The 21,338-nt window shown below is 34.1% G+C and overlaps 1 protein-coding gene across 1 annotated transcript in view; it reads left to right on the forward strand.

The window, feature by feature from the left end:
- The window catches only part of KLHL1 (kelch like family member 1), a gene marked incomplete at its 5' end in the record, with an annotated part of 247,599 nt that overhangs the window by 107,814 nt on the left and 118,447 nt on the right, over positions 1-21,338 (forward strand). The window contains one exon of the mRNA XM_081083892.1: positions 5,854-6,066. Coding sequence (XP_080940018.1) covers positions 5,854-6,066 — 213 coding nt within the window. The remainder of the gene's footprint in view (positions 1-5,853; positions 6,067-21,338) is intronic.

The following is a 21,338-nucleotide window of genomic DNA, read 5'->3' on the forward strand; positions in this document are numbered from 1 at the left end:
GATGGCTTTTGTCTCTGATCCCTCCACTTTTTGCATGGCCTCTATCCTCTGTGTCTGCTCTGTCTTCATGATCTTCTCACGGTATATCTGTGTCTCTATAAGTTTCTCTCTTAAAAGCACACCGGTCATTGGATTGGGGCCCATTCACATCCAGTATGGCCTTATCTTAACTAATTACATCTGCAATGATCCTACTTCCAAATAAGGTTATATTCCGATGTTCTGAGTGAACATGAATTTTTAGGAGCCACTCTATTCAATCTAGTACATGATGAAGTGAAAAAGACACTGCTTTAGAAATTAAGAGATGCATGTTTTCATCTTGCTCCTGAGAACAGTAGAATCATGCATGCATCAGAAACTCCAAAAACTTTTCTGGCAAGGTATGCTTAAGGAATTATAATTTTATAATTCTATGACTTTAGACTAAAACTTTATGTTTCATATCTAAGCCTTAACTAGAGAATGTGGCAAATTCTCTGACTTGCCTTTCAGTTTTTCTTTTTTAAAAATATATTTTTATTTATTTTAGAGAGGTAGGGAGGGGGAGAGAGAGATAGAAACATCAATGATGAGAGAGAATCATTGATTGGCTTCCTCCTGCACGCCCCACGTTGGGGATCGAGCCCACAAACCAGGCAAGTGCCCTTGACCGGAATCGAACCTGGGATCCTTCAGTCCGGAGACCGATGCTCTATCCACCCGAGCCAAACCAGATGGGCTCTTTTTTTAAAAGGATGTTCCTCCTAAGAATTGCTCTTTCTAACCAATAACCTTTTAAATGAACAATTAAATAAATATCATGACCTCTGTGGATTTCAAATAAAACCAGAGATTCTGTGGTGGCCTGAGAAAGATTAGCCTTCTCATCATAATGCTTAGGACAGTGCGTGTGAGGCTCCTCTAAATGATCACTGGTCACGATGGGCAAGATGGTGAGACAGTAGATTTTAGCTCAGCAGACTTTCATGCCAGAGAGGTTTCTTTGAGTTAACCATCATAGTGTATAGTGTGTTGCTTTGGTAGTAACTGTTAATAAAGCAAACAATATTAAAGTATCTGTTTAAAGTTATTTGATCATTAATACAATATTTTACAAAAATTTACTATCCATGTGTTAAACATAACCAATAACTAAACCATGGTAATTAATGGGATTTACATATGCTGGCCTGATGTTACCATTAATTGTTAGCTAACTTTTTAAATAATCTAGAATAGTGAATTTCTAATGGAATTTCAAATGAATTATACCATAGCCAATGTGGCACAGTTGGTTGAGCATTGTCCCATGCACCAAAAGGTGGCTGGTTTGATTCCTGGTTGGGGCACATGCCCAGGTTGCAAGCTTGGTCCCCAGTAAGGAACAGGGCACATGCAGAAGGCTGCCAAGCAATGATTCTCTCACATTGATGCTTCTCTCTCTCTCCCTCTTTCTCTAAAATCAATAAAAAACATTTTTAAAAAGAAAAATGATTGCTATGTGTTGATATATTACCAACAATAATAGAATTAATACAGAGGAAATTAATATTAGATTATTAAGTGTGTAAGTCAATTCAGACTTATTAAAACAATTATTAATCATTGTATAAGTCAAATTCAGAAAATAAAAAAATAAGAAAATTCTATTTAGATAAAACCAAACTAAGTTTTATATAGTTAGAAAAATTATTTTATAATATGTAGTGGAAAAACAGATGCAGAATTTAGTCTTTATTTATGCTATTAATAAAGATTACTGTGCCTTATGTAGTGGCAAATTAAATTTGGTGTCAAAATCTCTCTTGATAATATTTCCATTTATATGTAAAAGATGTATGTATACACATATTCCAATTTAGTGGAGAGACTATAAAAGTTGAGAATAAAGTTATGCTATTATATGGTCTAAATTACCCTTTCAATGTTATTTTCCACTATTTTTGTGTTCATTCTCAGTCAAGTTGACACACCCAATATGGCACTTTATACTATTTTATCTGCTATTCTCCCTTGTTTATATCGTTCCCCTGGTAATAATACATATCTTTACATATCCCACTTTCTAATTTATACGCCTACCTAATATTCTAAGTCCATTTAAAAAACTGTTCTTTACAGAATTGATGACAATCATTTTCTAGGCACTGCATGTTACATAGATATCACATGTGTAGTAAGATTTTTAATGCTAATTCATTTTTTTCTACTCACTATAATTATCTAGGACTAGAGGCTCAATGCATAAAATTCATGCGCTAGTGGGGTTCCTAGCAGCTGCCGGCTGCCAGCTGGGTATTCCCTCCCTTTCCCCGGTCAGCCCTGCCCCCTGGTCAAACTCTCAGACAACTCCAGGTCAAGGGGACAATTCGCATACTATGCTTTTATTATATAGGGTCACACATTAAGAGTTCTATAAATCTATGTGGAATGAATAATTGAATCGATTTAAAATGAAGGTATTGTACAAAAGATGAACCACGTCCAGCACTGCCAGGGGTGAACCTGAGGAGGGACAGTGAAGGATTAAAGAAGACAGACAAGAGAATACATTTGGGGTCAGGTGGGACACTGTTCTCTGATGGAGAGTCAGTGCCACAGCCTGCAAGCTGAGTCTTTATTTTATAGTCAGATCCCATAAGGCAAAGTAAGGGGGTGGTCAAGTTGTTTATAATGTTAATTCGAGTTTTGAAGCTACTTAATTACATGCACCTGAGAACTCTATCAAGCTTTGTTTTGGCAGCACTTGCTGCACCTCCTGCAGCCTACATCACTCGGCCACCTGGGACCACAGGTTCGGACCATAAGGCCAAGCTTACAACCATAGCCTTTGACTATAATTGTGCTGGGAGAGCTTTGCCCTCAAAGCTGGGGCCTGCACGTGGCTTTGCCATGAGAGGACCGTGCTCCCTCATTAGTCTGAGGCTTGAACCTGTCCAAACGCTATAGCCACTCTCCACAGAAGGTAAACAAGCCAACAAGTTTTGATGTTTCTCATCATTTGTTCTCAGAAAACACAGAGCTAGAGAAGGTGCTCCAGCAGTGGAAATCAGTGTGCATTGATATTTTTTCTTCTTTACTGAATAAAACGTGATGAAACTGAAACAATTTCCAGAGCTAGATTGTAAAAAAAAAAAGAAAGAAAGAAAGAAAGAAAAATATTAGACATGTTTTCATTAAAAGAAGACTTGATGGAAAAAATAAAGAGAACTCTGGAACTAAAAAAATAAAAATGATAAACAACATAATATATGGGCAAGTGTGAGATCCAATATTATCTGATTGTAGTGCCTCATTTCCAGTTTACTCCTAGAAGTTTTTACAAACATTACTTGTTTTTAGAAGATTTAGTGTCACTCACAAAGGTACAAAATTATAGAAATCTCTTTAAATTAGATATAAGAATAAAAGAAAAAGAAAATCTGCTGTAGTGATATAAAACAAAACCATTATCAGAGCTGTCTTAAAAAGAAATCAAACTATAAAAGGCTATAGCCTTCCTATCAGATACATCCCAGTTGGACTCTCAGTTTTCCGGAGGCCAAATGAAAAAAGAAATCTGATCAATTCATAATTTACAACACCCATGATAAAAGCAAACCAATTTACTCAAGAGAAGTGCAATTATTCCTACTACTAAAACCTGAAAGAAATTTCTCCCAAGGGCCATCATAAAAAGGACACTGTAAAATATAATGAAATATGCCTTGAACAATATCTTTATGATAGACACCACTAAGTTTCACAGAGCTGCTTTTTTATGATATCCCTCACTATGTACTGGTACTAATGGTCTAGCTATACAATTCTGTGTGTAGTTTCATAGAGACATAGATTTTAAATAACTGAGAAAATAGGTGAACAAAAACATCTATCAAACATTCTTCAAAAACATCTTTACCTTATTGTAGCTCTTTAGAGAAGCTTGGTGGCTTTAAGTCTCAGAACACTTATTTGGTTCACTCAGTAAATAGGCATCAGGCATCCATAATTTACACAGCACTGTATTAGGCACAGAGGAAACACAGGAGACAAAACAATTCCCAGGAAATCAGCTAATCCGTGATGTCAATAAAATGTTAATAAATATGACAGATGACCTGAAAATAAATGAAAAGTTGACATTGTCTTGTGAAAACCGAAGGCCCATCAAGCCTGGGATTCAATTCCAGTGATAAACGCATGACATGGGTCAGGTCTCACTTAAGAAAATAGGTTTGAATCTGCCCTGACCTACAGATTAATGAGCACTTGCCGAATCTTCTACTGTTTCAGAGTAGACACAATGTCATTTTTGGAAGAGATTTACTCCCTCCATTTCAAGGTTTGTTTGTTTGTTTTTTTTCCAAAATAAGCACCCTATTGAGGTTTTTACAATAAATGTGGCTTTTAAACCAAGAAGCCTTAGTTATAGCTTCCTTGGAGATATCTCAGGAGACATGTGGAGGAGGAGAGGGGGAGGGGAGGACAAAAGAGAAGGCCAGTCAGGCTTCCACTATCTGTATCCATATCTCAGCCACAGAGGCCTCTCTGCTAAATGTAAGACAGTTTTTCTGACAACTAGTTTTTACAAAGTGTTTGAAAACCACTGCACTGTTCTAAATTATTTCCAATATTTTATTTTTCCTCTACAAAAATGATAAATATAAGAATATTCAATATAAGTTATTGAAAAATATAAGATTTTTTCAATAACTATGTACTGCTCATCTTTGCAGGGTTTTTTTCTCAAGGAGCTTAATGTTTGTGTTAAGTCCCCCAAGTGCACCAAAAATGAGGCTACGACTGGCTAACTGTTGCCTTAGAGATATGAATACCATGCACTGTACATGCATGTAGTGGACGGGGTGGTCAGGACAAATGGGAGTGAGCAGAGGGCTCAAGAAGCACTTAGATACTAGGTAGCTTTTGAATTAAGTCTTAAAAAAAGAAAAACTAGGAAAACAAAACCGATAAAGTAATTTTAAGTAATAGATTGAGTGAGGAAGGATATGTCAAACAGCATAGCAAAGGGAAACAGTAGTAATTTGTGTGACTGAAATGCAGATAAGGTAGAAAATGATGTCTTCGAATTAGGAAGAGGTGAGATCATAAGGAACCAGTGTGGCCACCCAAGAGATTGGAACCAAAGACAAGAGGAGAACAAATGAAACTAAACTGCACAAAAACTTTAGAGGAATGTCATGAGATAATTTATATTTTAGAAATATTATTTTAGTAGTATTCTGGAGGATACAATAGAAAAGCTAAGAATAGAGTCAAGCACAGTAATTAGAAGGTGACTGCAGTAATCTGGAAGAAAATTAATAGGAATCTGAATTAAGCTAGAGAAATTTTCATGAGAAGGAAGTACAAAAGACACTAAAAGGGTGGAATGTATGAGATTTTGTGTCTTTTATGGACTATCTGTGCTGTTTTATTCCCTTCTGAATATACAGTGATGTATTGTATGTGTTACTTCTCTTTCTAGTTTTATTCCCACTTTCTGATCCATGTATAAATTGTCTGTCAAGCTTTAAGAATTTTGAAATGCTACTCTTTTCATATTCACCAAATCTTACATAGCAGTCCACTTGAAACTTAAACATTTAATCACTTAGTACATTCCGCCTGCATAACAAAGCTCCACGTTATAATCCCCCTGTAATTACAAGATCTGTGCTGTCTTGGTTACATTTACACTTCAATTACAATAACAATGCTTTCATCTTAACAGCTTCTAGTTTCTGAAGGATTAATTCTCAAGGATTATGTTATAATGAGAACAAAGGTTATTGACTACTTTTCTCATTTCTTTTTGAAATGCTTTGCTAGCTAAATAAAAGTGAAACCAAATGTATGCCAAGATGTTTTCTTGTTTTCTCTCTGCAGGAAAACATAATGGAAGTTATGAGAAATCAAGAGTTTTTACTGCTTCCAGCTGAGGAGCTCCATAAACTCCTGGCCAGTGATGATGTAAATGTTCCTGATGAAGAAACCATCTTCCATGCATTAATGATGTGGGTGAAGTATGACATGCAGAGAAGATGCAATGACTTGAGTATGCTTCTCGCCTTTATAAGACTGCCCCTGCTTCCACCACAGGTAAGTGTGATGCTTCTTTAATAGCTACAATTCACTGAAAAATCTTATGTTCAAAGAAACATGAAAAATAATAATAACATTAAACTGTTAAAAATCACTTTTAAAGACACATTTGAAGGCACATTTGCCAAACTAAGTTTTATGACTCTCCTTACCATTATTTATTCACATTTTTGGTTTTAGTTTTAATCAAATACTTTTTAATAGTAGATTTGATGGTGGAAGAATGATGGGCCATGGGTCATAGGTCTAAGTCCCATAGATGCTGTAAAAATTGGTGTCTGTTGAAATGTGAGAAGCTAGGTGTTAAACTGGTGCTCAAAAATTCTATTAAATAGTAGGACACACACCAGAGGAGGCCAAGAATGTAACCAGTGCTTCATCTTTTCATGAAATGCCTTTCCTTTATACCCTCTTCCCCCAATATTTTGTCCTAAAAATGGAAGATGCTCCTACCTGTCCATCTCATCTCAACTATTACATCAGAACAACATGAGCATCTTACTGGCTTATTTGTGCTAAGACTACACATTACATATGCAGTTTGTATTCTTATTGGTTCAGCTGCTGTATCTTACTTGGTAAAATATACTTATTTATTTTATAAAATAAAATATTACTTTGTTTCTGTGTAATGAATAAAAGGCTTTTAAGGTAACTCTTATATAACTTCCAAAAAACACAAACATAGCACCTAGTCAATTTTTCTTTCCTCAGCTTTCAAATGGGGGTATTACAAATATAACTTTATATATACTTTCAAACAACAAACGTACAAGAAGAAAGAGTAAAACACATTTTCTTTTCATAAAATGTCCTTGGTTATAGGCGGAGCTATTGCTTCCATGATTACTATTTATGAATTGCACGTCATTATAGGTATTTTTCATACAATATTTCTAATCTTAAAAACACAGCTGTAATATTAATCTTAGTTATGTTGTACAGAGGGGAAAACAGTTCCAAAGAGGTTTTTCAAGGGCCATAGACCTAGTGGAAAATGCAGTTTTTCTGCAAACCTGCCTAGCCAGATAGGAGCATGGACAGAGACAGTTCTTCTGTGAGTTTCTGTTGTTCACCTGCTTGCTCTCTAAATTGGAAGCTCATACAAATGTCCTGAATACAGCAGTTCTGAAGGTCCCCATTAAAAACTGGAAAAGAAAGAAGAGCAGGGGTACAGGAATGAACATACACATTTACTTTATTAGTTACAAAAACATAAAGCATATAGTTTATCTCATTTAACTTCTATAATATCTTCCTGAATTGAATATTATTATTACCATTTGACAGATGAAGTTAGTGAGACTCAGGATGATAGCCTTCTTCCTACCTAGGGGTAGAGCTCAGATTTTTCTCTATTTATACAGGGTGGGAGAAGAGTGGGTTTATAGTTGTGAGTATGCAAAACACAGAGTTTATTTTTTTATTCTTATTTGTCAGTTATTGCATTATTTTCCATTTGAACAACTGTAGACCTCCTTTTGCCACACCGTGTATATGAAACCAATGTGTGCTTTTTCCACTGCTGGCAAGAGAGTTCAGTATTTATTTCTGTGGTTGGCTTCATATTTACAGCAATGTCCAACCAGGGTTAAAAGAGAGTTTAATAGAATCTAGGATTTCTCAGCTTTTTACACAAACTTTCAAAGTTGCAAAATATGTTAAGACCCTTAAGAAAAGTCATTATGATAATCAAGGAACCCTTTTGCCTTGATCCTGGAATCATTAAATAAGGTTTTGTCTTTAAATCTTACAGTACTTAATATATAGGTCTTTTACAATCTTTAAGTGATTTGTTGGTATACACTCTATTTGTGTAATTATATTATACCTGTAATTATATATTATAATATGTAATTATTAATAATTATATAATATTTAATTGTTATAAGAAAACACAATATTGTATGTTAAAATGCCAACATTATTTAAAGGAGTTAGAGCCTGGATTTTTCTAGTGAGGTAAGGGTTTATTTTGCAAAGGGTGTATTAAAGGAGTCAAGAAAAGAATTGGGCTTTTGTTTTTGTAACATAACTTTTATAGAGGTAAAGATAACTTTCAGGAAAGTAAGAGAACAATATTTGGAAGACCAGTTGTGAGTAGCTTATGATATTGTTAAGCAAAACATAACAAAGAACTGACAGAGGCAAGAGTAAGAAAGACAAAAATTTAGAAATGTTTAAGATAAGAGAAACAGAGAAAGAAAGAGAAAATACATGCTTTCAGGGTAAAATTAAATTAAATAGCCTATAAATAAATTTACAACTATGAGTTTCTATTCAGCAAATGCATGGAATATTTTCTCCAGTTCAAAAAAAATTAAAATAAAGACAGAGAATTGAAAAACAAAGGAAACATGTTAAAAGATTGATTAGAGACAAAGAATAAATTTAGATACAGTAACAGTCTTATCTCACGAAGCAACTGACCAGCTTGACTCAGGCAGATTTCAGTTCAGCCATTTCCCACAATCTGCATTTTCATGCCTATTATTATTAGGCCCATTATGTGTGTTTGGTTATTTCTGAAGGTCACAAGAGAAAATCCCTGATATTTCTTATTATTTACAAATTAACATATTATTATAGTATATAAATTATGGTAATTTGGTATAGAACAATATAATGAAGATGTAAATTTTGGTACAGATTGAGGATTTTAATTGACAACAGTGATAAACAAAGTGAGTTGTCTGTGTCTATGAGTTCTTTTGGTGTTTTTTTTCCCCCTCTTAATTCCTTCACCATTTCAACCAATTCTGCAACTCCCCTCCTCTATGACAATTGTCAGTCTGTTCTGTATGACGCTATTTTGTAGTTTCTTTTATTTATTCAATTCCACATATGTAAAATCATATGGTATTTGTCTTTCTCTGACTGGCTTATTTCAGTTAGCATAATGTTCTCCAGGTCCATTGATTCTGTCACACGGGGTAAAATTTTCTTCCTTTTTATAGCCAAGTAATATTCTATTGTGTAAATGTACCATAGCTGTTTCATCCAGTCATCCGCTGATGGACACCTCTTAACTCTTACAAATGAATAAGGGAAAATCAATTACTCAAACATTAACACAATCCATCTTCAGTCTTTGTTATTTTTTTATTTTGTTTTTTGTTCTGATTTTTCCCTGGTTTGCTAGTTGCCTTATTAATGAATGATATCAGGCTATCATCAAATTGATAATCTTCACAAAACAACTGTAAGAGTTTTTAAAAATTATGGAGTAATTTTACTCTTCCCTTAAGAAACTTAAACAGTGGCTTTAAAACATAAATTTATAGGTAATATATGCTTCTAAAGTCTTACAAAAATTTTCTTAAATACCATTTGTATTAATGGTTATTTAACTATGATGTTCACAGTTCAGGTTACAACATTAGAAAACACACGAGGTATTTATTTCAACAAGTTTTAAGTCAACAGGCTTTTAATGTAAAAAAAAGATATGCACATGTATAAATGTATTCATATACATTATTCTCTGTGGTGAAGCAAAGAGAGTAGAAATTGAAATTGAAATCTAATGTGAAAGTCTTACTTTTGCTGCAGTATTCCAAGTGTCCATATTTACATTATCAATTTTATTTCAGATTGGATTATTCCAATTAACTTACAAAGATGTGTGTTTTTTTAAGCATCTTAAAACAAAATTCTTTGTATTCCTTTGTGGCAACTGCTCCAATTATCTGTTCTATTTTCCAGAAAAATATACAGTTATTGTTTGTAGTCATTAAATCTGTTTATTCATCATTCTCTCTTCAACCTGCTATAGTCAGTCCTTTGAAATGATAAAGGTCAGCCAAATCCTCCTTGCTGTCATTTTCCCCTTCTCACTTATTTTCATCTTACTTGGCGTCTCAGCAGCATTTGACACAATTGATCTGGCCACTCTTACTCAATTGTCATAGCTAATTATTTCTACTCTGTAATGTTGCAATGTCCAGGACACAGTTTTTGCTGCATAGAGATTCACATTTATTTCTGTGCTTTGAAATACTATATGGGAGTCAATTACCAATTCTGAATTTATATCTCTAGCCCCAAACTTTTCTTCAAAGATAGATTCAAATACCCAATTAGCTACATGACATCTCCAATCGAATATTAAATAGCTATATACATGCCCCATGTCCGAAATGGGAGATTTCAAAGTCCCAAGATTCTTTCCTATCACTTCAGTAAATATCATTACCAACTGTCTAGTTGCTCAGGTCAAAATCCTAGAATCATTTGTAATTATCCACTTTTTATTGCCTTTAATGTTAAATTCATTTCCTTGAAAGTCCTTTGGCTGTATTCCAAACCATACCTGGAATCTTTCTACATAACATGTCTTCAGCCACATCCTAAAAGAAACCACCACCATCTTTCTTCTGCACCATATAAATAGTTATTATTATTTTATGCTTAACCATTACAATGATTTCCATTTATCAACCAGTATGGTTCAATTTCTCTCAAACTTTTAAGATGTATACACTTAGGACAAAATCCTAATATCCCTGTCCTACATGCCCTTCCTCAGCTCTCCCATGACTACTCATCTGAGCTGATTTTCACCAGTTCTCAGGATCCTACAGGCACATCGTTTTTTCTGTTTCTTGAGCAATTTAGTTTTATTTCTTCTATAGTATCCTGTTCCAGCTGATTCTGGGGACTAGAAACAGGCATGCCAAGAGAAGATGGTGGAGTTGGTTGAACTATTTTCTCAGGAGCAAGTAATGATGAGGGAGGTATAATTGATAGTTAATTGAAGACAATAATTTAAAAAAAAAAAAACCCACAAAAGTCAGTCTGCTCTTATTTTTCCTAGACCTTGGCAGTTCTAAACAATGTCAGTGGTCATGCACTCCTACCTCCTGGGTAGAGCTGCCCACCACTCTCCTTTTCTGCTGCTTCCCTATGTAGAAGGTGTTCACCCTCATCATAGCATAACCAATTTTTTTTTATTAAATATGTCTCACCTTAAATGTGTCCTGTTCTTAGCACTGTCACCCACTTTTTGTCTTTTGTTTTTGTTTTTTGCTTAGTTGTAGTTTGTTTTTATCTCTTTCTTCATAACTATATGTTTCAGAAAACCAGACTTGAAGGCCTATTCTGCACAAAGTTCATAGCATAGTCTGTACTCAGTAAGTATTTGCTAAATCAACCAATTAAAAGTTTATGCTAGGTCTTAGGAATTTTAGCTTCATTTATTTTAACTCTCTGTTGACATCTTATCTGCTTGGACTATGAGAGGAAGCTCTAAAACAGTGTAAACTATGAAGCTAACAGTGGGAACACTCTTATAAAGAGGTATCAGGATATGATTCAGACTTTACTAAAAATCTTTTATTGAATGGATAATGGGAAGGCAAGCTTGAATAGGATATAATTTCTCATCTCTTTGTTCCATTAGATATATTCATAAAACATAATTTTATCAGAATCACTGTCATACTTGTCAGTGGTCATTTAAAATAAGTTGGCTACAAGAAAATCGTTTCACTTGCATTGCTAGCATAATGAATCAGAAGACAAATTACATTTTATGAAGAGAATAAAACTGAATTTAAATACTAAAACAGATCATAAGCACTTTTGTAAATATTACATAGTATTTACCAAGAGGCCACACAGTGCAAAAACAATTATTTTTCTCAATTAAACATTAAAGATAATTTTATATTTTATTCATGCTTACTTTAATAAGAATGATAAAATTAAAATAGGATACAATATTTGTAAGAAGACTAAGAAAAATTGCAGAACATTTGGAATAAAGCAAAAGCTGTTTGTATCATTAAACCTTTCCAGTGATTTGCATTTTGAATTCAGTAAATTTTGAAATAACTCTTGAAGCTACTTTAATATTTTAGTGAGTGGAGTATATAAAGATGAAATCTAGGGCTTATAATAGGATCCTTAGACTTAAGAATACTCTTAAGCTTTGGGAAAATCTCAAAGCTAAAGCCTTAGTAGAGGAAATTTAATTGGTCTAATTACATAATTGTTCTTTTATTTTTATAAGTAATTTTGAGGGTATATAGATAAAATGCATTTGTTCCTGCATCCAGTGCCCACATTGCTGTTTTCATAAAATATTTTTGCTTATTCTTTGAGGATCAGTAAGGTGGCCTGCAGAGTGATACAAACAGTGAGTTGTTAAAATTCAGGGAAGGTGAGGATGCAAATCATTAACATCTGGGAAACCACTGTGAGAACTTTGGAATTTCCTTGGTGTGCAATAGAAGCCATTGCAGTGTTTTAAGCATAGGAGGGTCTGTCTGATTTAAGGTACACAATTAAATGCATTTTGTAGTTTCTATGTTAAAAATATCTTGAGGAAAACAAGAGTAGAAAATGGAAATTAGTTATTAGGTGACAGAAATATATAGGTGAGAGATTTTTTTAAGGGTTCAGATGAGGATAATGAGGTAGTAGCAATGAAGATGGTGAGAAATGTCTGTGTTCTAGTTATATCTTAAAGTAGAGCTGGCTAGAAGAGAAAATGAGAAATAGGTGAATCATAGAAATTCCACATTTTTTGGTGTGGAACCCCAATGAGGAAGGATGCTGTGGAACACTGACTTCTTAAGATTTCTGTGAGGCCTCTAAGTGGAGATGCTGAGTAGGCATTAAATGCATCATTCAGGAGTTTTGCAGGTATGGCCAGGATATACGTACAAATTAAGAAGTTGTTTGCATTAGATATAATTTAAAGACATGATATGAGATGGTATCATCAAAGAAATGAGTATAGGTAAGTAAGGGGGAAAAACTGAGAATGATGTTCTGGGTCATTGAAACATTTCAAAGAAAAAAATGCTAGTGACCAAAATGGAGAAACTACTCAAAGAGTGTAAAACACCCAGGGAGCTTGCTTGATGTTCTGGAATTTCGGGGAATAAATCATCACAGAAGAGTGAGTGATCAGCTATACCAAATGCTGCCGAGAGGTCGAATAGAATGATGCCCAATAATTGATTTTTTTTATTCCACAACATAAAGGTCATAGGTGACTTTGACAAGATAAGTCAAGCAAACATGAGAAAATGGAAAGCAAACTTTTTCCTCCCACAGTGTCTATCCAGAGCCCTCTACAAAGTTTACCATAGTGCCAGCTGGTAAAGAAAAAAAAAAAATTTAAAGGGCTTGGGTCCATTTTCACAGAGTCAAAATGGATGATTCTGGAGCTGAGAGTTAATAAATTGATAAATGCCAAACTGGGAGAGCAGAGTCAAACATGTTTGTATATACTCGGGTAGAATCTAGAAAATTTGATGATATAAGAAAAAACGATTGGAATATTTTTTTTGGAAGTACTAGCATATGTAAAATTTTATGCACAATGGATAGACTGCTATAAAAAAGAGATTTGAAAATTTTCTATGTCAACAGGTAAAAAGTAAAAATATATGTGAGCAGAAGTTGGTAGGTTAGCAGATGCAATGGTGTGTGTGTTTATTTGGATTCTTATAAATTAATTTAGTGTTTGATTATTAAATTAATTTAGTGTTTGATCTGGATAGGTTACTTAATTTCATTGGATCTCAATTTCCACATCAGGGCTATGAGAAGATGGAAATATTCCTTCTGAAACTAACACTGTATGAATAAAAATAGGTTTTAATTTTCTAAATGTTGATCCCTGTTCAAAATTATGGACATAGATGATTTTATACATAATTAAGAAATGTACACTTCCCTATGTAAAAAAAAATCATGTTGTCTCAAACTTCTCATGATCCTTTCATTTATTCAAAATATAATAAGAAAAACAAAAAATAAAAAATAAATAACTCTCTTTTTGCTGAATTATAAATTGATTTTAATGAAATATAGATCCCTTCCATTGTAGTCATTTTCTTTTTCACAATTATCTTTCACAACTTTTAATTTTTTTATTTTTTTTTATTTATTGCTTGAAGTATTACAAAGGGTATTACGTATGTGTCCATTTTATCCCCCCGCCCTAGACAGTCCCCTAGCCTCCCTTATCCCCCAGTGTCTTATGTCCATTGGTTATGCTTATATGCATGCATACAAGTCCTTTAGTTGATCTCTTATCCCCCTACCTCCTGCCCCCCAACCCTCCCCGGCCTTCCCGCTGCAGTTTGACAATCTGTTTGAGGCAGCTCTGCCTCTGTATCTATTATTGTTCAAAAGTTTATAATGGTCTCTATTATCCATGAATGAGTGAGATCATGTGGTATTTTTCCTTCATTGACTGGCTTATTTCACTTAGCATAATGCTCTTTTAAATGGCCAAAAATGTTACAACTTAAAAAATAAGCTTTAAAATGATTTTCTTAACTTCTATAATTTAAAACATTCCTAATAGGCAAAGAAACAAACTATGAACTATGTGAAGGAACGTTAAGTGAATTGAATTTTATCACACATGTATTGAAACAACTACTACTGAGATTTTAATTGCCAAGATTATCAGTCAAATCAAACAGTATTATCAAATCAATTCATTATTATATTAATGAATCAGAAAATGGAAAACAAATACCCCCTAGAGAAGAGCTATTCAGAGAATCAGGCACATACACTCTTTCCCATTCAAATAAAATGGAAAAAAGTTATAGGTCACCCCAATTCATAAAGTTGTTAATTTAATAATATTTAATAAGTAACAAATGGTACACTGCTAATGTAAAAATTATAAATACTTGTTTATTATTTTACATAAACATTCAAAATTTATTGGAGCATTTTTTTCAAAATATGAAGAAAAATTTTTCTAGAATAATCTTATTGGTGCTGGGTACTGTGCTGTTTCATACTGTAACTACAAAGAAAATGGCACACCTACCAATTTACTATTTCCCACATATACATCAAACTTTTCCATTCAGTACTCCTGATGAATTGAAAGAAATTTACTTTCTATATGATCAGTTTTAAGTTAATGAAAACAACTTCAGATTTTGCTATTATAACAAACTTTTGCTATTCTGTCATTGATTTCATCAAGTATAATTTATTAAGTGGATACATTACTTTTCTCATGATATATGAGATAACAGTGTTAATATTTTTACCTTTGTTAATTTGAAGTCATTTCCTACCCACTATTTGCTTCATTATCAGGTCAATTGTGATCAGCATAGAATTTGTTTTTCCATAATTGCCATAATGTTTTGCAGGTAGAAATTGAGATTCTGAGAATTGAAGCAAACTATTTTAGGTAATATTTTTAAGTGAAAAATTCACTGATACATGTAAAATTAAATTTTGGAAGCCTAACTCAAACAATTTTTTCCCCCACCACTGATAATAAGCTTTCATGCAAAATAAATGTATCTTTTGACTCATGTCTTGGCATTTATCCCATGTTGAAGTATAAACTGTAAGTATGACACCCACTGCAGAAGTGATAACACAGATTCTGAGAAGCTCAGTTTTTCAGGTTATATCTCAAGTAGGAATCTAGATAATTTAAACCACAAAGCCTAATTTTATTAAAATTAGTTCTTTTTTCTGAACAAATGAGCAATATTAGTTACCTATAAAATTTTCCTTGAGATTCATAATCACATACATGTTATGTATTGATTCAATGTTCATTATAACCATCATCTTAATAAATATATAGCTACATCTATATTTCTCTTCATAATTACTATCTTTAAATGTATTTTATTGCATTATTAATGAAAATTGATATTTACACCTTTATATCACCATGTTAAAATTGTACTTTTACAGTATATATTGTTGTAATGCACCCCGCGAATCACAGAAGGATGCCTCAAGAAGTCGAATTAAAGAGTCACATTTATTGCAATCCAGGACTATAAGGGGCCAGTCCCCAAATCTCATAGTAACAAGATGGTTGCAGCTCCAAGGTTATATAGGCAAAAAATCACAAAGATATTGATTACATTCCAGGGTTTGGAATGAGGAACCTGGCTCGAAAAAAGCAGATTACAGAAGCAGAATTAGCATGTTAATTATAGTTTTGGGTCTCGGGGTCACTGAATTGACAGAAATACATTATCTAGAGCCCTCAGGCCTGGAATGAGGAACCTAGTTTGCAAAAAAGCAGTTTACAGAAGCAGAAACAGCATGTTATAAACACATTATCTAGAGCCCTTGGGTAACCTGGGTTAAACTTAGGCATGTTATCTAAATTACAGTTTTGGGTCTCCAGATCGCTGAGTTGATAGAAACACATTATCTAAAGCCACTGAGTTGTCAGGAATTCATTATCTAGAGCAGGGGTGGGCAAACTTTTTGACTCAAGGGCCACAATGGGTTCTTAAACTGGACCAGAGGGCTAGAACAAACGCATGGATGGAGTGTATGTGTGAACTAATATAAATTCAAAGTAAACATCATTACATAAAAGGGTACAGTCTTTTTTTTTTTAGTTTCATTCATTTCAAACGGGCCGGATCCGGACCGCGGGCCGTAGTTTGCCCACAGCTGATCTAGAGCCATCGAGGCAATTTAGAGTAATTGTGCTGTCCTGGTCTTGGGACCACTGCGTCAGCTGGAACGCATTATCTGTGGCTATTAAAACAATTTAGGATAATTGTGCTGTCCTGTTTCCCAGGTACAGAAAAATGTGCTTTCTAAGACCAGTATGACCCCAACCCATGAGATATTCACATTACAATTAATAAGGCATTTAATCGAATGGGATGATTTATATAATTCAGAAAATCAAAATAACCTGTCCATTGTTAAACAAAGCAAATAGGTACATAAGCCAAACAGCAGGGTTAAACTATAGATGTTTGCTACAATACTTCAATATCTATGTATGTCTGTTAACATTTCCAATAATCATCATGCCTATTTTATGATTTACTATCACTAAAATATGGTGATATAGTGCTCAGTTCTTTATGCATCTTATCTCATCAAATGTTTCACTACTGAAAGGGCGAGGGCTATGCCCTCCATCTTGCCCCGTACTCTCCATGTTGGGGCAGCCGCCATGTGCTCAGGAGAGTACCTTCTTCCCGGAAGCCCAGGCCCCTGCTGGCCACGCCCGGGATTTCTTTAAACTAACCAATGACAATCAAGGGGCATGCGCGCCATAGAGATGAACGCATCCCCTGTAAGAAGACCCGACTTGTGCCAAAGCTGGTTTGGCTCAGCGAATAGAGCGTCGGCCTGCGGACTGAAGGGTCCCAGGTTTGATTCCGGTCACGGGCATGTACCTGGGTTGCAGGCACTTCCCCTGTGGGGGATGTGCAGGAGGCAGCTGATTGATGTTTCTCTCTCATCGATGTTTCTAACTCCCTATCTCTCTCCCTTCCTCTCTGTAAAAAAATCAATAAAGTGTATTAAAAAAAAAAAAAAAAGAAGACCCGACTTGTGCCTGGCCAATTGGCAGGGCCCACAGTCAGCTCCCCTCCCCTCACTCCACCCCTTATTAAAACCCCTATTTTTCCCATGGCGGCTTCACTCTGCTTCCTGTCGCTGCGTCAGCCAGGAGGGGGAGTCGAGCTAGCTCAAATAAAGGACCCTCTGCTTTTGCATCGGACTGGCTGGCTCCCTGGTGTGGTTTTTTTGGGGATCTTGAAATCTGGGCATAACAACTAGATACCTATTTTTTTTATTATGGATACTTAGTTTACACATAAGTAAATGGAGACTTAATTTACCCAAAGTCAGGTATTGTAGAAAAGGGGTTAAATAGAATAGTATTGCAAAATATTAACTTTTTCAAAAGGTATTTGCATTTAGATGATCAAAACCCTATTAGTTTTCATATTATTATTACCCCTGCTCTTTTTTCTTTGACTCTAAATGAATTATAGAACTCTAATCTAAAAGTGATACTGTGATACTTTAAAATATCTCAAGAATACTTCTAAGTATCCATTCCTTTTCACTAAAGAAAATGTATTTTTCTTTGGCATGGAATAATAATTTGATAAATTGATTTTTAAAGAATCAAATTTAATTATCAATTTTAAATCAAAATATTTTTTTTCTAAAGAACATTTTTTAAAATACCATGTTGAAAATAAATTTAAAATAAAAATTATATAAGTGATATTCTATCATTGAATTCTTTCATTGTGTAGTTTCTAGGACATGGCTACATATATGTTTTCTTACAGTCATGGTGTGATAAGAGGTTACAATAACTAACTTTAAAAAAAAATCAGGATTTTGAGTGTATGAGAGTTTATTAATGACAGCAGAAAGTAAAAAATGGAAGAGGATAAATGAAAAGGTAATATTTTTATGATTTATTTAAAAATACTTGTGTATTATACTATGGCATTCATGACTAGTAAATCTATATTTTAAGTGTAGGGATGGGAAAATACCTTTTGCTCCTACCTTTATAAGTTTTTCTGGCTGGACTAATAATCAAATTTACATGAGACATATTAGCAGGAGAAAAATAACCAAGTTTAATATGTATGTACACACGGGGGTTCCATAAGAATGCGAGACACAGGACCAAATAGGTGGTTAAGTTTTATAGGCCGTCTTGAGCTAAGGAGAAGGGAGGTTGTGGTTTGGGACTTTAAAGAGCAGGAAGTCAATTCACACTGAAATAGAAAAGCTAATGTTTAGTGAGTAAATGTTTGCCGGCCATCTTTAACTATGAGACACAGAGAGGACTTTGATCAAAGAAGCCTTGCTAGATTTCTTTCTCTCTCCATCACACACTATTTCATTTTAAACTCTAGTACTTGTGATTATCTCCCTTCATGGAGCAGGTCCTCCACCTAAATTCCTTTGAGGCAGGAGGAAGGTCTAAGGTTTATCCTGAGTCTTTTGTTTCTTAACAATGACCAGTTTAAAATAATCACTACCCTAAAGAGATATCTTTTGGGATGACAAACTCTCCTCCTCCTAAAATAATTAATGTTAATGAATAGAAATAATTAAATTTTATTTCACATAAAATAGTTTGCTAGAGTATCTTAAGGAGACTTTAAATTATTTTTAAATTTTATTTGAATGTATTGGGGTGACATTTGTCAAAATTATATAGGCTTCAAGTGTACATTTCTAAAATATATCATCTGTATATTGGGTGTTCACAACCCAAAGTCAAGTCTCTTTCCATCACTATTTTTCCCCTCTTCTACTTCCCCCCTCCCCTATTTTCCTCTTGTAATCACCATACTGTTGTCTGTGTCTATGAGTTTGGGTTTTATTGCTTAATCCCTTTACCTATTTTTACTCATGCCCCCCCCCCCCACTCCTCCCCTTTGATTACTGTTTAATATATTTTTATTTCCACCTGTGTTTTAATACAATGGTATTCCTAAAGTTATATATTCCTATTTAGGTATTTCTGCAAAATTTAAATCTTTAACAATTCCCTGGTTTACTTATTTATTTTTTTAAACAACTCAGGCAGTCTAGAGTTATATTATTCAATACATGTGTACATTAAATACACATTAAACATATGTATAAGAATTAAATTTATGAACTTTAAAGCTCAAACATTCTATATTTTCCACAGGATAAAGTGACAAATGTTGATGCTAAAATTGTTCAATACTACAACATGGTGTGCTTTGTATTATTAAGCCTTCTTATATCTATATTTCATCTCTGAAATACTTTCAATGATGTGCTCTAGATTAACATTCCCCAATCCTAAGTCCCTGGACAGATATTATGTATAGGTATTCATCACAAAACTGTTTCATGTAAAAATACGTTTATAAACTCATTTTTTATATCCACCTTTTGAAATTTCAGAGGGCAGATTGTCAAGATAAAGTCTCTCAAATTGTTATTGGAGAAATTAGAGTATCCTCTTCCCTAATGGAAGCTGGGGGTGGGATCCTTATGATATCTCAAAAAAAACAGTTTTCTGAGACTCACAGGGGAGGATGAGTGATTTTTATTAGTGTGGAATTACAGCCCTGGGTTTCCAAAGTCCCATTCCAGTCATAGAAGTGTAGCTGGTGTTTCAATAAAGCGAAAAGCAAAGCCAATGTCCAGAGTTTCAGTACCATGTTGCAGCCTCATCCAGTTCAGCATCCATTAATCCATTTTGTGTGGAGTTCACATGGCTGTGGGACATTTGGGAGAATGCCAGGAAGCAGGAGTGAGAGAGCCCACAAGTCAGGAGTTAGGGCGCACAACACACCAAAAGCAACAAAAGCATGAGAGCAAGTTCCTTTATGTAAGAGATCAAATATCCCAAATTGTTCACCCTTGCAGTGGCCACACCCATTCTGGCCAATGACCTATTTCCAAGTGTGACTGACAGAAAAGTACCTTCCCTATGTCACTCCAACTTTATTAGGCATGCGTTTATCTTCCCTTTGCTGGATCCCTGAGGAGTGTAAGTTGTAGCTGCCTAACAAAGCTGCCCAAATAACATGCCTATAATATTTGTCCTTCCCTTTGATACTTCCCTGTTATTAATAACTAGGTTAATTACAACAGTATCAAAGTCTCCTAATAAAGAGACTCACTTAATTTGAACTTGTGAAATCCCTGGATTTTCTGAAGAGCCCTTATGTTAAGCAATGGCTATTAAAATCTCATGGAAAGAATTATCTACAGAACACACTAGGGAAACACTGTTCTGGGTGGTTCCAGTTTTTAAAGTTTTGGAATTCTCGATTGTAAAGGTTTTAAACAATGGATGTTCATTTAGAGTAAATTATCCTAAATTATAAGTGTTCTAGATGTGTTTATATTTACAAAATTGGCTTTCTTCCATTTCTATGAAAATGTCTACGACAAAGTAGCCTGCAAAATTGGCTTTGCCGAACTGGAAAAGCAGCATATTCAGTGAATTCAATAAGCTGACCTAGGAAGACCTGGAAATAGAGTCATAAATAATAATGAGTGTGTTATTCTCAATTCAGTCAGCTGTGGGACTTTTCCAAACCATTAAACAACTTCCCAATTTGCTACCATTCAGCATAAGTGCTGTAATCTTTTCAAAAGGTGGCTAAAAATTACAATGGCAAATATATGGTAAGAATTTAGGATGTTATGAATATTTAATCACAATGAATACCTGAAATCTGATTTCAGTCAGTAGTCACTCATAATATTCATCTATTATAAAAATAAAAGATAGAAGTTTTTCCTACTAGATTTCATGCTAATGTTCATTATAGGTTATATATATATATATATATATATATATATATATATATATATATATATTTGGTTAGATCTTTGCATTTCAGGCATAACCTGAGTGCAAGGATCTATTTAAATGATACATGTCCATTTCACCTGATTGATCTTTTTTTTTTTTTTAGGAAAGTAGAATACCATTTTGTTATGATCCATGTCTAGGAACAGACTTATGTGTT

This window comes from Myotis nattereri (assembly GCF_964212035.1).
Source record: "Myotis nattereri genome assembly, chromosome: 2".
NCBI classification, from domain to species: Eukaryota; Metazoa; Chordata; class Mammalia; order Chiroptera; family Vespertilionidae; genus Myotis; species Myotis nattereri.